At 54.6% G+C, this 15,725-nt stretch overlaps 1 protein-coding gene across 1 annotated transcript; it reads left to right on the top strand.

The window, feature by feature from the left end:
- Nucleotides 1-13,772: 13,772 nt before the first annotated feature.
- Nucleotides 13,773-15,455, top strand: Jund (JunD proto-oncogene, AP-1 transcription factor subunit). The gene has a single exon (XM_021170039.2). It carries the CDS (start codon nt 13,884-13,886, stop codon nt 14,907-14,909), a length of 1,026 nt encoding a protein of 341 aa, XP_021025698.1. The 5' UTR covers nt 13,773-13,883; the 3' UTR covers nt 14,910-15,455.
- The last annotated feature ends 270 nt before the right edge of the window (nt 15,456-15,725 follow it).

The raw sequence follows: 15,725 nt of genomic DNA, 5'->3' as shown, positions 1-15,725 counted from the left end.
TTGTTTTTCCTAGACAGGGTTTCTCTGTGTAGCTTAGACTGGCCTTGAACTCACTCTGTAGACCAGGCTGGACTCAGAGATCCACCTGGCTCTGTCACCCCAGTGCTGTAATTTTTAGACTATTGGTGTTACCGCCCAATTCTAAGGTTATTTCTGCCCCCAGGATGTTAGGCTACTAGCTGATCTTCTCGGGACCTGGCTAGACCGGCTCTCCCTTGCTCCCTGGAAGCTTCTGAGCACTCAGCCAGGTGTGCCAAGGCCAGGAGACGCACGGGAAAGGAGTGCGGGAGGTTCCTGGCTTCAAGTCGGGCTCATGGTGAGAAGAAACTCCCTGGGCAGAACTTTGCAGCAGCCTCCTTCAGGGCATGTCCAGCTTAAAAGACAACCTACAAGAATAGAAAGCTCACGTGCTGAGCATCTCGGGCAAGCAGGGTCCCTGCACACTCCCACACCCATCCATATATCTGTCCAACATGGGGGGGGGGCTGGAGAGACAGCTCAGCATTTTGTTTGTTTGTTTGCTTGCTTGTTTTTTCAAGACAGGGTTTCTCTGTGTAGCCCTGGCTGTCCTGGAACTCACTCTGTAGACCAGGCTGGCCACTAATTCAGAGGTCCTTCTGCCTCTGCCTCCCAAGTGCTGAGGTTAAAGGCTCCTTAGTGGTTTTGAGCACAGGCTACTTTTTTCCACAGACATTCACTTCCACAGACAGTTCACATTTGTGATTTAGTTCCAGGGGATCTGATGCCCTCTTCTCCCCTCCATGGGCACCAGGCACACACATGGTGCATGTGTACACGCAGGCAAGTCTCTCTCTCTCTCTCTCTCTCTCTCTCTCTCTCTCTCTCACACACACACACACACACACATTAAAATAATGTAAAATTAAAAAGGTCAGGGTCACAGATTCACAGATCAGCCAGCTGAGATGGGTCCAGTTTTCTGCACTCAAGTGTTCAGAATGACTGGGAGCTGGTGAGCCAGCCCGGGTCATGGTCAGAGCTTTCTCACTGGCTGAGAGTGGGCACAAAAAGAAGAGAAGAGAAGGGTCCACGAGATAGTGGCCACTGAGTCAGGACTACAGAGGAAGCACTTGAGGAAACTCAGGCCAGCCAGGCACACACACCCGTCCTACCTGACAGGAGAGTAGACTCCTTACACCTGTCTCATTCAGTCTTTGCATGGAACTTGCTCCTTCTGGAAGACTCCAGACTGGGCCACTAATGGGTAAACCGAGTCAGGGCTCAAGCTATGACTCAGTGTGTGGGAGGAATCCCTCCTTGCTGTGTGGGCCATTCTTCCATTAAACTGCATGGGCTGTGCACCCGTGCCCTGGAAACAGTTCTGTCTGGAGCTGTGCTGTGTGGTGTGTGTGCTGCCAGCACGAGACAGACTCCATCATAACTAATGCTAATGTCGTCCTGGTAGCCACGGCAACGTCTTGGTACACGTCACAGACTGTGAAGAGGTGAAATAGCTTCTGTCAAGACATCCCATGTTGATGTCGGCAGCCAGAACCAGACTGGTTCCCACAGGACCACTCACTGCTGGGTTTTGAGCTTCGTGTGAGTTTAGGGCTCCCCGGGTGCTCCTATGACACCTACCTCAATGTGACAGTCAGTTGAGCCTCCAGAAGTTAAGGGCTCTCTCCTTTGGGGAGGGGGCCTTGAGGTGTGTCAGGGTGTCTGAATGCCACAGTGAAAGGGATAAGTGGAGCGACTCACAGGCCTCACCACAGTCACCAGCAAGGTCTCAAGCAGGAGCCTCAGGCCCTTACTGGCGCAAAGGCTTGGCCACTTCCTTGAAGGATATTTTGGGGGGGGGTTACAGAAAAATAGGAAGCCGGGCATGGTGGCACACGCCTTTAATCCCAGCACTCGGGAGGCAGAGGCAGGCAGATTTCTGAGTTCGAGGCCAAAATGGTCTACAAAGTGAGTTCCAGGACAGCCAGGGCTACATAGAGAAACCCTGTCTCAAAAAACAAAAAAAAAGCCCAAAACCAAACAAACAACACCCCCCCAAAAAAAAAAGAAAAAAAGGAAATACTGAGACTTTCTGCCAGAAATCCCCTTATTCCTGCCAAGACAGGACTCACACCCAAAGACCCCTAGCTCCAAGGTTCCTTTTGGATCCCCAGGGGCACCCCACAAGTTGTTCCCTCTCTTTGGTGAAACTGCCAGTGCAGATGAAGCACTTGGCATCCTGGCCTTGAGAGGCAGTCCGGTAAGCCAGGCTAAGCAGAAATACAGTCCACAGTTGATACAGTCATCAAAATGGTCAGTAGAGAGGTGGAGATCAGGCCCACACAGCTCCATTCTGTTGCTAGTCACTCATTATTGTCCCTTGTTAATCCTTGTCCCACAGTCAATCTGTCAGCCTGAAAGGCCAGTGGTGGCAAATGCCCACAGGCAAAGTGGCCAGCCTGCGGTGGCCAAGTGGCACGGACTAGATGATGCCAGGACCCCAACATTTGGGTCGGGACCTCCACTGTGACACCAGGACACTCATGTATGAATGGGAAGCAGGCTTGGACATGTTCCAGGCCGGGCATCACTGGCCTGGCACTAGGTTGAATAAACCAGCATCGGGCCTACAGCCTGCTTTACCTCCGGACCAAGTGGACTCTGTCCTTGGGTAGGAGCCAAGAAACTTGACACGTTCTTGGCAGATTGTCCCCTTCCCTTTCCAGCCTGTAGCTAGCCTCCCATCAGCTTTGACTTTAGGGCTCCTGCAATTGCGTTTATCCCAGGGCAGTCAGGGGCACTGCCTTCAGCTTGCATCCTAGGTACCTCTCGGGGACACTCAGCTGTCCATAGCAGCCGTTCCCTGAGGCTCTAGAGCTTCATTCTTCTTGGACTGTGGTGAGGGTTGTGGGTCTTGATTTTGACTTCCTAAAGCCAGGGTAGCTTGTCCATAGGAGGCACAAGAGACCATGAGAGAGAGCCACAGGGCAGACAAGGATGCACAGTCTGTTTGGAAAGGACTTCACAGACACCTGAAGGGGACACAAGCCTAGTTACCCAGGACTTGTCCCTGAGAGGGGACCCATGTATTGACTCAACACAGAATGCTCTGCCCTGGCATAGACCATGATGCTTCTGTCTGGCAGTGGGGTCCTGGGACCTGCTGTACTGCTACATCGTTTCCCACAGTGGCCAAAGCAATACCACCCTCAGGACCTTGTAGGATCCCAGTGCCGGTCAGTACTGGACTCACCAGACTCACCCCTGCTGCCCCTGTCTGGTAATTCTCTGACCTCAGTGGCTCATGGCAGCAAGCATGTAGCCATTCCAATCTCATCTCTGAGTTAGGTGGTCCTTCTGGCAAGGTCCTTGTCCTGGCCCAGCCAGGCACCTCCCCGGGAGCGTCCTAGCCCTCCCCTCCCTCCGCAGCCTGCAGATCTACTCTCTGTTGTATTTCTCCGTCTCTGCCTCAGCTGGACCTCCTGGGCTTGGATGGTGATAAAGTCTCCTTTAGACACTGGTGCTAATGCCAGCAAAGCCTTTGGACGTGTGTCGCTTGTGACAGATGTCTCCCTGGGCCTGGCTGACCAAAGCTGAGCTAACCATTCTGGTTCCAGGGGGCATCAAATCTGACACGCGTGTGAAGGCTAAGGCCCTTCCATGGCTCTCCTAGAAACCGTTTGAGCTCTTCAGGACCCTGGGGTGCCTGAGGCCCTCCTCATGTTCAAGGCCTTTCTCCGAACTTCCTCTTGGAGGCAAGCATTGGGGTGCACACCTTTAACCCCAGCATTCAGAAGACAGAGGCCGGTGGAGCCCTGTGAGTTACAGCTAGGCCACAGGGAGCCAAGCAAGCAAACAAAAATAAAAATAAAAATAAAAACCAAGAAAACCTGAACCAGCCATTACTACCAGCAAGGGTCCTCGGGGGAACTAGTTCTGGGCCTCTGTTGTCCTTGCCTAATAGTGCCCCTCAGCCATTTCAACCAGCATGAGTAATTCCTGATATCCTTCAGTGTCCGGCCATTAAGAGGGGCTAGTGACAGTCAGGCCATGCAGGCTGGCGGGCCAGTCACAGCCCCAGGTTCTCACACTGGTGAAGGACTGACATGTGACTGTACTGTCCATCCATGTGGCTATCCATCCTAAGAGCTGTACAGGGACCAGGCTTCCCGCAGCAGCATGTGTGGGCACCTAGGCACGGTTAGGGAAGGGGTTAGACGGGCCTCTCTGGGCTGACTCCACGGGAAGGGTGTGGGTGGCCCCTGGCACAGTTCCTGCTGTGCAGGGAACACAGAGGGGAAATCTTCTCCCCTATCCAGACAGAGGAGGCTCCATGGGTCTGTCTTGATGTGGGTGTCACCAGGGCCACCATGATTTTACAGACACAGTGGCCAAGAAAGAAATACATCTTGCCAGTGGTATGTGTAGAGGCTCTATCAAGGTGTCCTGGGTTCCCAGGCCTCTAAGGACTCTTAGCTAGCTCTTTATCTCAAGGCTTCTGGGGTGGGGCACCCCACCCTGAGAAGGGGGAGACAGTAACATAAATTCCTGAACATACATTCATGAATCTGTATTTTGGTTGGTTGGCTGATTTTTCAAAACAGGGTTTCTCTTTGTCACTCTGACTGTCTTGGAATTTGCTCTATAGACCAGGCTGGCCTCGAACTCACAGAGATCTGCTTGTCCCTGCTTCCCTTAGCATTCGCCGAGGCTCTGTAAACTCCAATGTCAGAACACTCCCCCACTCCAGGGGGCCCCTCTCAGCGGGGTGAGCCTTGCCGAGGAGGATCCTTGGTCAAGCCAGGACTTTCCCATCACCTTCCTTTACTACACTCATACATACATAGACCATCCCCAACCTTCCCCGTGCCACAGAGCCCGTCTCTCCTGTGAGAAGAGGAGGAACTATAAAAGGTGGTTAGGCTTTCCAGTCGCCCTTGGCTGGTCCCTGAGCCTCCCTGGGATCCTGGCCTTGATCATCAGAACTAGTGCCCTACAGATCAACCAGTCTGACGGTGCCAGGGAAGGAAGGCCACCTCTCCTACCTTCCCAGGGCTCAGACCCCAGTGACATGGAGGTGATCTCACAGTGTCTGTTTCCCAGGTACGAGCAGCAAACGCTGCAGGACTGTGAGAACAGCGACACCAAGAAACATGGTCCACTCACCTCAGAAAGGATGGCACCTTACCTGTTGTCAGCTCCCAAATGTGTTAGTCCTATAATGTCTCCCTGTGTGCTGACACACTCCCACTGGGTGCTCTGTGGTGTGAGGGATGCACACTGCTCTTCCCTTTACTGTCAGTCGGGGCCCTCCCCTTTCCACCGGGATCTCACCACTGCTACGCATTTGGAAACAGGGAGCCTAGATCCTTCTAGGCATCCCAGCACCTGGGTTAGGGTGCTCGATTCCCAGGCCTGGGCTGGCTGCCTACTTGACCACCTGCCAGGCTCTTGCCAGCTGAGTTGCACATCTGTTCTGCTTCTTGCCTTCAGTCCTAGAAGTTCCATCAGTACTCAGCCCGAGCTCAGGCCTGAGGGGAATTTCTCTTTGGTCCCATGAGATCTTTAGTCTAATTAAAAAATTAAACTGAAGGCTGAGTATAGTAGCACATGCCTTTAGTCCCAGCATTTGAGAGGCAGAGGCAGGATGGTCTCTGTGAGTATGTGGCCAGCCTGGTTTATATAAAGATAACCGGCTGGGGCCCCATACACTGCCTCAAAAATAAATAAATAAATAAATAAATAAATAAATAAATAAATAAATACTCAACCCAGAGACTGGTCAGTCTTCACACTCATGGCTGCCTGAGCAGCCCTGAGCTTCCTCCCCACCCTGAGTGGCTGTTCTTTCTTTCTTCCTTCCTTCCTTTCTTTCTTTGGAGACAGGGTTTCTCTGGGTAGCCCTGGCTGTCCTGGAAGTCACTCTGTAGACCAGGCTGGCCTCAGAAACCCGCCTGCCTCTGACTCCCAAGTGCTGGGATTAAAGGCATGCTCCACCACTGCCTGGCTAATGTGGGAAATTCTCAATGGGGCTTAATCCCATGATCTGTTTGGAGTTCAGTGAGGGCTGCTATTGAATCTGGAGGCTGGGTTAGTTGAGTTTCACAGAGGGGCTGTCCCCATGGAGGAAGAGGACAACAGGAGGGGTGACAAGAGGTGAGGACCAGCCAGCCACCAGCATCATTCATGGTCTGGAGGTCTGCTTCAGTTTTGTGGAGTTTTTTTGTTTTTTGTTTTTTTTATTTGAGATATCTTGTTCCGGAGGCAGAGGCAGGCGGATTTCTGAGTTCGAGGCCAGCCTGGTCTACAGAGTGAGTTCCAGGACAGTCAGGGCTACACAGAGAAACCCTGTCTGGAAAAAAAGAAGAAGGAGGGGGAGGAAGAGGAGGAGGAGAAGATATCTTGTTCTTTCTTTAATTTTTGTTTATATTATTTTTGTTTTTTGTTTTTTGAAGACAGGGTTTCTCCTGGAATTCCCTGTGTAGACTAGGCTGGCCTTGAACTCAGAGATGCACTTGTCTCTGCCTCCTGAATGCTTAAAGGAATGCACCACCATGCCCGCTTCTTTTAAGTTTTTATTACTTTTAATCATGTGTGTATGTGTGCGGGTGTGCATATGCACATGTGTGCAGTGCCTTCAGAAGCCAGAGACCTTGACTCCCCTGGACCAGGAGTTACAGAAGGTTGTGACTCACCATGTGGGTGCTGTGAACAGAACCTGGATCCCCAGCAAGAGCAGCAGGTGCTTTTACAAGCTGAACCAGCTCTGGAGCCCTGCATGTTCGGTATTTTTCAGCAATAGGAAGGCAGGAAGTACCACTTACCCTGAGGGTCCTTAAAGGCTGCAAGGAAAGCAGAGGGGGCACCTCTGAGCCTCTCTACACAGGCGCCAGGGGAGCCAGCCACATTTGCCAGGCTGTGCACAGTGGCTCTGATCACTGTTGCGGTCTTCAGCAGGCCAGACAGACAGGGTTGCTTCGAACCTTGAATCAGGGAAGGGCTAACACGGGCGAGCTGGACCTTAAGGCCAGGAGTCAAGCTGCTCAAGGTCCCTGAGGCAGCCTCATGATTTACAAGGGATTGGCTGCTTTGAGGAAAGGCGGGAAAGGAGGACAAAGAACGGGTGCAAGGAGGAGGGGTAGGTAGGAGGAGGAGGGGTGGAGGAGGGAGAAAGGTCTGGAGCAGGGAGGAGGAGGGGCTGACTGCGCTGCGAGGTCAGGAGTTCAGATGCGGGACCCGTAAGGATCTGGGTCACTCTGGCACACGCGGGTCGAATCGACTGGACGGACCAGTGTCCTCGCACCACTTGCGTCCCCTTACAGCTCTTCTCCCCACCCCGTTTCTCCGCCCCTCCCCCCAGCGCTGGGTTCAATTAGCAGCATACTGGGGCGGGGGCGACGTGGTGGTTGCTGTGGAGGCAGGAGGCTGCTGCTTATTGTAGCCTTGCCTTCTTTCCCCTTTCCCAGCTGCACTGTGCACACGCCCACCCGTGGGCAACTATGTAGCAAGGGAAACTGAGGCACAGGCCACACAGCTGGGGTGGATCTGGGTAAGGGCATGTCGACACTCTGAACACACCAAAATTTCCCCCAAATAAACCCTAAGTTGGTTCCTAGCAGCCATAGTCCGGAACTGGGAGCATGGGGAGGGGACAGGATGGGGCCCTGTGCCTCGGTTTCCCCTGGGCTGCACCCCACTGCCGCCAGCATCCTCCCCTCTGAAGTGAACTAGAAGCCTCCTGGCCACCTGTTCTGCCCCGAGGCTGGCATATTGGTTCATAAATTACTGGGGTCCCCATTTTGCTCAGTCTTGAGTCTTCATGGCTCTTTCTGCCTTTCTCTTGTTTTTGTTTTCTGTTTTTTGAGACAGTTTTTCTGCGTAGCCATGGCTGTCCTGGGATTCGCTCTGTAGACCAGGATGGTGGTGTCGAACTCAGAGATCCACCTGCCTCTGCCTCCCAAGTGCTGGGATACAGTGGTGTGCCACTACTGCCAGGCTGGTGTTTCTTTCTTTAAAAAAAAAAAAAATTATTTTATTGATTTACATCCCAAATGTTGTTCTCCTCCTGGTCTCCCCTTCTAGATTTTTTTCACCCATACCCCCTACCCTTTGCCTCTGAGAGGGTGCTCCCCTCCCCCACCTCCACCCCCAGCCATTCCCCTTCCCTGGAGCATCAAGTCTCTACAGGATTAGGCACATCTTCTTCTGAATGATTAATCTTTCTTTTTCTTTTCTTTTTTTCTTTTTTTTTTAAATTTTTTATTAGATGTTTTCCTCATTTACATTTCAAATGCTATCCCCTTTCCTAGTTTCCTCTCAGAAAATCCCCTATACCTTCCCCCCTCCCCCTGCTCCCCAATCCACCCACTCCCACTCCTGCTTCCTGGCCCTGGCATTCCCCTATACTGGGGCATAGAATCTTCACAAGACCCAGGGCCTCTCCTCCCATTGATGGCCGACTAGGCCATCCTTTGCTACATATGCAGCTAGAGACACGATCTCTGGGGGTACTGGTTAGTTCATATAGCTGTTCCTCCTATAGGGCTGCAGACCTCTTCAGCTCCTTGGGTACTTTCTCTAGCTCCTCCATTGGGGGCCCTGTGTTCCATCCAGTAGCTGACTGTGAGCATCCACTTCTGTGTTTGCCAGGCATTGGCATCAGGCTGGTGTTTTTTTTTTTTTTTTTTTTTTTTTTTTTTTTTTTGGTTTTTTGAGACAGGGTTTTTCTATGTAGCCCTGGCTGTCCTGGCACTCACTTTGTAGACCAGGCTGGCCTCGAACTCAGAAATCCGCCTGCCTCTGCCTCCCGAGTGCTGGGATTAAAGGCGTGCGCCACCACGCCCGGCTCAGGCTGGTGTTTCTTTACTGAGACAGGGTCTCAGTTTGTAGTCCAGTCTGGCCTTGGCTGTGGTCATCCTCCTGGTCTCAGCTTCCAGAGGTCTGGGCTGGAAGGCTGAAAGGTGTGAGGTGTGCAACGACTTGTTTTTCCAACCCTCCTCAGCCCTCCCTCCAAGTCACTCCCTAGCCATATCAGCTCAGGTCTGTCCTCGGGGGTGGGGTGGGGTGAGGGGGTCTGCTCTGAGGGACCCCACACCTGGGCTCTACAAATACCTGCCTCCCAGTTCTTAAAAAATATGAGGTCTGTGTGCACAGCTACCTCAGTTTCCCCCACTTACTGCCCCCTCCCAAAAAATTCAATGCTATTCATTCACACAGCACAGGAAGTCTGTCAGTGGCTTACAGGGCTGTGGGTGGGGACAGTCCTGAGGCCTCCAGACGAAGGCTGAACTTCCTTTTCTCCATTGGGGTCCTTGGCCACAGACCTTCTAACCCGGAAGTAGGTCCGCACTCCCACGGGGGCTATGTCGGACGGAAGCAACGCCTTCCTTACAGGGAATCCAACACTGCTCTGGAGACTGGGATTCAGTAATTGAGTACATACTGTGTACTGGGTCCCATACACCTGGTAGGAGGGGACAAGTGCACCTAGCTATGTGTGGCTCAGGGATTGACAGTCTTGAATACCACCTCATGTGAGGTCTCAGCCCAGCCCGGTGCTCCAGAGGGGAGCAGCCTATGTCTGGTATCAGTTCACGGTGTCTCTAGTCCCATTTATGGAGAGAGAAGCTGGCCTTACATCCTTGTAACCCATAGGGTACTTTGAAGCAAAACCAGAAAAGGGGTGTGCATTTAAAAATGAGAGCCATAGCCCGGCGTGGTGGCGCACGCCTTTAATCCCAGCACTTGGGAGGCAGAGGCAGGCGGATTTCTGAGTTCGAGTCCAGCCTGGTCTACAGAGTGAGTTCCAGGACAGCCAGGGCTATACAGAGAAACCCTGTCTCGAAAAACCAAAAAAAAAAAATAAAAAATAAATAAATAAATAAAGGCGTGTGTCACCACTGCCGGGCAAATGTCATGTTTAAGAACCTATCTTTTGTGAAAGAGCCTAGAGAAAAGATGATTTAACACCACCCCCATCCCCACCCCACCCCCACCCCCGCAAGCCCCGTAGTATATGCTCAGTAAAGCCTTGTGAGAGGTTAGGCCAAAGCAACAAAATAAAAGAAACACTTGGGCAGGCCACATTCGGCCTAGTCAGGGTTGGGCACATAGCAGGTACATTTCAATGCATGCTTGAGGTGGGTAGATTGATACGGGAAGGTTTTCTCCGGGAGAGAGCCCTTTATGGTAATTCTTGACTGTCAACTAGTCATCAACAAGCATCCCAGAGACACTGGGCCGGTGAGGAAGCTGAGGGTGCGCTTCATTTCCTCATTTTAAAAAGGTTTTATGAGGCTGGAGGGAGCTGGCAGCAACCCAGAAAACAGGACATGGGGCCTGGCGGAGAAGCCGCGCAAACACCTGCGGTCTCGGCCCGGCGCCGGCGGAAGCAGCACGGGAGGGGCGGGAGGCCGGGTTTTCTCGGTAACCCGACCCTCAGGAATGCGGTCGCCCCACGGGCCCTGCCACCTGGGGACGGTGCCCACAAGCTCTGCCCTCACACTCCAGGGACAGTCCCCTCTCTGCCTTAGCCCCTCCCAGGGGCCCCCTTTCTGTCTTCCCGGTTTATGAAGCTGATCATCGGTTTCTGCCTGATCAAGGAAAGACTGAAAACGCAAACTAGAAAGTCAAATTTATCTTCGCACTGTGGAAGGGTTTCCGAGAACCTGGGGATTCGAACACAGGCCCACGAGATTTCAGGTTCAATGTGAAGGGTGCACGGTCTCCTCGCTGGGCCATGCGCCCAGTACAAGTCACTTCTCCAGACAATGACCAGGGAAGACAGAAGCGAAAACAGAATCCAGAGTGGGCGCTGTTTCTGCCACCCACTGACCAGCCGCGTTGCACCGCCTCCAGTCCAACCCAGCGCCCGAGACTTTTTGAATCCCTCCACTCCTTATTGCAGTTGTTTTGAAGGTTTAGTAGGAGTTTTTCCCAGAGGATAAGAGCACCCCAAGACCAGCAGGTTAAGTTTCTCCAAATAATAAAATTGAACAATGACTGATGGGGTGTCGAGATGGCTCTGCGAGGAAAGGCTCTTGTTGAGAGCTGACTTGAGTTCACAGGACCCACAGAACGGGAGAGAAGAGACTCTGAAAGCTGCGGTCCTTCCCCAGCCTCTCAACAAGCCCTTTTCCTACAGAAATACAATTAAAAAAAAAAAAAAATCAGTCTAGACAGGCTGCTCCCGCCTTTAATCCCAGCACTCGGGAGGCAGAGGCAGGAGGATCTTTGAGTTCGAGACTAACCTGGTCTACAGAGTGAGCTCCAGGACAGCCAGGGCTACACAGAGAAACCCTGTCTCGAAAAGCAACCAAAAATATTCAGGTCTTACTATTTCTTTACATTTTCCATGCCACTACAAAATGCTCTCTTTGCCTGATAGGGAAAGTGAGTCTCAACAGAGGTAAAACTTAATTTGGTATGTAAACCTGCCTAGGGAAAGGTCCCCAGTCAGCTCAAACCACCGCCTCCAGAGCGCCCGACCATCCCCCACCTGCCAAGGCCAAGTCCCAAGGTCAGGGCGGAGCCTCGTGCGCTCAGCCAAGCTCCGTACGGCCCCGGGGAGAGGCAGGCCTGGCGCCGGGGGCTGGCTGGCCTTGGGCCAGCACTAGCTGGCTCAGTCGTTTGGCGGGCGGCGGGGGGAGGGGGTGCAGGCTGGGATATGGCCCGCGAAGCGCAAACCCCACATGTGTGGTGAGGGGAGAGTCCATCCTATCTTTCTGGATGGTCACTTGCCTACAAAAGGGAATAAAACCTGGGTGTGTGGCTCCCTGAGGCAACAACTGGGCAAGGCTCGGGCGGGGGTTGGGGTAGGGGTGAACCCTCCGAGGCCTCAAAGGCCCCGGGCAAAGGCCCTGAGGTGCAAAGGAGCTCCAGTGGGGTACAGATTGGAGAGGAGTCACAGAGAAGGGATGAGCCTCCTCTCTGGTCTTCTAAGGGTTGTGTTGAGTGTGCTGGGACTTGTTGCTCCCACCTCTTCTACCACCGTTCCCAGCAAGCAGAAAAGCCTGCATCAGGCCTGGTGGCATACTGTACTAATTAAGAGGGTAATTACCAGTCCGGATTCTCTTTTGCAGGCTCCACTCTGGGACCCACATCAGGCTCTAGAAGAGTCAAGAGTAAAAACGTGTACTGCCATGGCTGTTCAGAGGCCTGGCACCCTAGTTCTGTCCTTGGGAGGACAAATGTGTGGTAAATGCCTGTCCTTACAGCACATAGAAGGATCATTTCTCAAGTCTAGCCTGAGCTACAGAAAAATTCTGTCTCAAAACAACAAAGGCAAAAACAAAACAAAAACCCCACAAGCTCACCCCAGAACTTCCATCCATCACCAGGAGTCCCAGGTCAACCTGGGTTACAGCTTTTGCATAGTGACCTTTAACTCCAGCACTTAGCAGGTCCCCATCTGTACATTCCCAGTCAGCCCCAGCTGGAAGGTGAGAGATCCTTGCTCAAAACACAAAATAAAACTCAACAAACCCAAGACTCAAATCTCATGCTAAGATGAGGTGATGGGCACGTCTTTCACGCTGAGGCAGTGAAATCACCCTCAGTCTCCGTCAGCTAGGGTACAGGGTGTCCTAATAACTGAAACCGAAGCAAGGCACAATGGCATATATCAGTCATCCAGAAGCCTGAGGTGGGATTTTGGGGGGCTCAGGAGGTCATTCTGGGGTACAGAGTGAGATTCTGTTTCAAAACGTCCAAATCCAGGGCCATGGCGTAGGCTTAGAAAGTAAAGGTGACTGCACTCAAGTCGGACAGCCTGAGTGCCACACCGGGGAGAACTGACTCCCAACTCTCCTCTGACCTTCCTGGACACACACACACACACAGAGCACAGATACCTACATAGACAAACACAGATACACAACCACACAGACAAACACACTAGCATGTAAAATAAAAACCGAGATCTGTAGGCCGAGGTTAAGAGACTCAGGCCTGTTATTGCCACACTTGGGAAAATGAAACAGGGGGACTGAAGTTAAGTTCATGACTAGCGGAGTCTAGAGGATGAGATCCTGTCTTGACCCAAAACAAAGATTAAAAAAAATTTTTTTTCACCGAGATCAAGAAAAAAACCTACAACTGATGGCTACCCTGGCTGCAGTTGGACTCCACACATCCCATCCTCAGTTTCCCCAAGGAAAAGGCAGGAGGTCAGCTTTTAGGCGTCCAACTCCACCCTGTGAAACTGACAGGGACCTAAGTAGTTGTGGGGACTCTCCAAGGGACCCTCCTCTGCCTCCCCCTTCCTGCCCACACCTGCCAGCTCCCAGCCAGAGGAACCCTGATCGGCGCCCGGCCCCCGAGGGGCGTGCCTTCGGTGGGCGTGACGCGGGGCGTGGCTTCATAGAGGGCCTGGGTTTTTGAGGCCCCGCTCATCGCGCCACAGAAGTGCCAGAGACGGGGGAGAGATAGACGCACAGATGAGGTCCAGTTTGAAAAACAGAGAGGCAAGATCTAGAGGGAAGTAAAGAGGGGAGGAAGAGAAAGGGAGAGAGGCAAGAAACAGCAGGGTAGGGACAGAGACTGCGGGGCAATCCAAGCTGGGCGTGGTGACCCGGCCAAACCGCGTTCAGCCCCACCCCCATGACGTCAACCCACAATGCAGCGCGTTGTTGTGCCATGTAGCTAGCGTCGCTCTTGGCAACAGCGGCCGCCACCAGGCGAGGGCGTCCCGCTCCCGCCCCTTTATGCAAATCAACGACGTCACCTCGCGCCAATGGCGAGCGGGGGCGGTGAGCTCATCGCGGGGGCCGAGGCTATAAGAGTGCGCGCGGGCGGCGCGGGGCAGAGCGGCCGGCATCGGAGCCGGTCTGTACGGGCAGCGGACTGGGGGGCATACGGGGCCCCCCGGGGAGGCCGCGGCCACTCCCCCCGCCCCGGGGCCGAGCTCGGCGGGGGAGGTGGGGATGGAAACGCCCTTCTATGGCGAGGAGGCGCTGAGCGGCCTGGCTGCGGGTGCGTCGAGCGTCGCTGGTGCTACTGGGGCCCCCGGCGGTGGTGGCTTCGCGCCCCCGGGCCGCGCTTTCCCCGGGGCGCCCCCGACGAGCAGCATGCTGAAGAAAGACGCGCTGACGCTCAGCCTGGCGGAGCAGGGAGCGGCGGGATTGAAACCAGGGTCGGCCACTGCACCTTCTGCGTTGCGCCCCGACGGCGCCCCCGACGGGCTGCTGGCTTCGCCGGATCTTGGGCTGCTCAAACTCGCGTCGCCGGAGCTGGAGAGGCTGATCATCCAGTCCAACGGGCTGGTGACCACTACCCCGACCAGTACGCAGTTCCTCTACCCGAAGGTGGCAGCCAGCGAGGAGCAGGAGTTCGCCGAGGGTTTCGTCAAGGCGCTGGAGGACCTGCACAAGCAAAGCCAGCTGGGTGCGGCCACCGCGGCCACCTCAGGGGCTCCCGCGCCCCCCGCGCCCGCCGACCTGGCGGCCACCCCCGGGGCCACGGAGACCCCGGTCTACGCCAACCTGAGCAGTTTCGCGGGTGGCGCCGGGCCCCCTGGGGGCGCGGCCACCGTGGCTTTCGCCGCGGAGCCAGTGCCCTTCCCGCCGCCCCCGGGCGCGCTGGGGCCGCCGCCACCTCCGCATCCACCGCGCCTGGCCGCGCTCAAGGACGAGCCGCAGACCGTGCCGGACGTGCCGAGCTTCGGCGACAGCCCTCCGCTGTCGCCCATCGACATGGACACGCAAGAACGCATCAAGGCGGAGCGCAAGAGGCTGCGCAACCGCATCGCCGCCTCCAAATGCCGCAAGCGCAAGCTGGAGCGTATCTCGCGCCTGGAGGAGAAAGTCAAGACCCTCAAAAGCCAGAACACCGAGCTGGCGTCCACCGCCAGCCTGCTGCGCGAGCAGGTGGCGCAGCTCAAACAGAAAGTCCTCAGCCACGTCAACAGCGGCTGCCAGCTGCTGCCCCAGCACCAGGTCCCGGCGTACTGAGCCCGAGCGCGGGGCGCATGCGCGGACTAGCTGCGGTGGGGGGGCGCCCCGGACTCTTTCGAGACTCGGTGCCCCCGGACTCGACAAGCCGGACCCCCCTTAACTCTGGATGGGGAACCCGAGCGCACGACCCCCGCCCTCGCGCCGCCTCTGTACCCCCAGTCCTGCGCGTGGCTGCCCCTTTGTACCTCCGAGTAGGGGCTCTAAGGGGCGCGCAGCCTCACGCTCTGCCTTTCCTTTTTTTTTTTTTTTTTTTTTGCTTTTTGGAAGAGAGAACGGGAGTGTCCGATTCCGCCCTATTTATGTTTCTACTCGGGAACAAACGTTGGTTGCGTGTTGAGTGTGTGTTTCCTTGTGTTGGTTTTTTAAAGAAACGGGAAGAAGAAAAAAAAAAAAAACCTCCCCCCCAACCCCCCTCCGCTCTCTCTCCTCCCGACACCATCCCCTCTCTTTTTGTTTGGTTTTGTTTTGCTACGAGTCCACATTCCTGTTCCGTAATCCTTGGTTCGCCGGTTTTGTGTTTTCAGTAAAGTCTTCGTTACGCCAGCTTGGCTGTCCGCCTCCTTCTTACCCCGCCTGGGCTGAGGGTGGGCGGGGCTGGCCCTCTCCCATCCCCCTCCCTCCTCCTCTAACCTCTTTCCTCCCCTTCCCCCCCGCCAGCGGGCGTGGGGGGGGGAGCGCGGCGTGGGCGCGGGCTGTGCCTGCACATCTGCTGCGCAGCGAGCGCCACCTAGGTGCACGCTGTCGGCCCAGGTCCAGGTGGCACCAGGACGCAATCCTGGATTAGCCTATCAATTTAGCTGGTATATCCTTTAG

The sequence above is a fragment of the Mus caroli genome, unplaced genomic scaffold, assembly GCF_978045245.1.
Source record: "Mus caroli unplaced genomic scaffold, Mus_caroli_1 scaffold_10, whole genome shotgun sequence".
In the NCBI taxonomy this organism is placed as follows: Eukaryota; Metazoa; Chordata; class Mammalia; order Rodentia; family Muridae; genus Mus; species Mus caroli.
The sequence above is the reverse complement of the archived record's forward strand: the minus strand, read 5'-3'. Positions and strand labels throughout refer to the sequence as shown.

Excerpts from the sequence above, each read along its gene's own strand:
- Jund (XM_021170039.2), top strand. The coding sequence starts at position 13,884 with ATGGAAACGCCCTTCTATGGCGAGGAGGCGCTGAGCGGCCTGGCTGCG.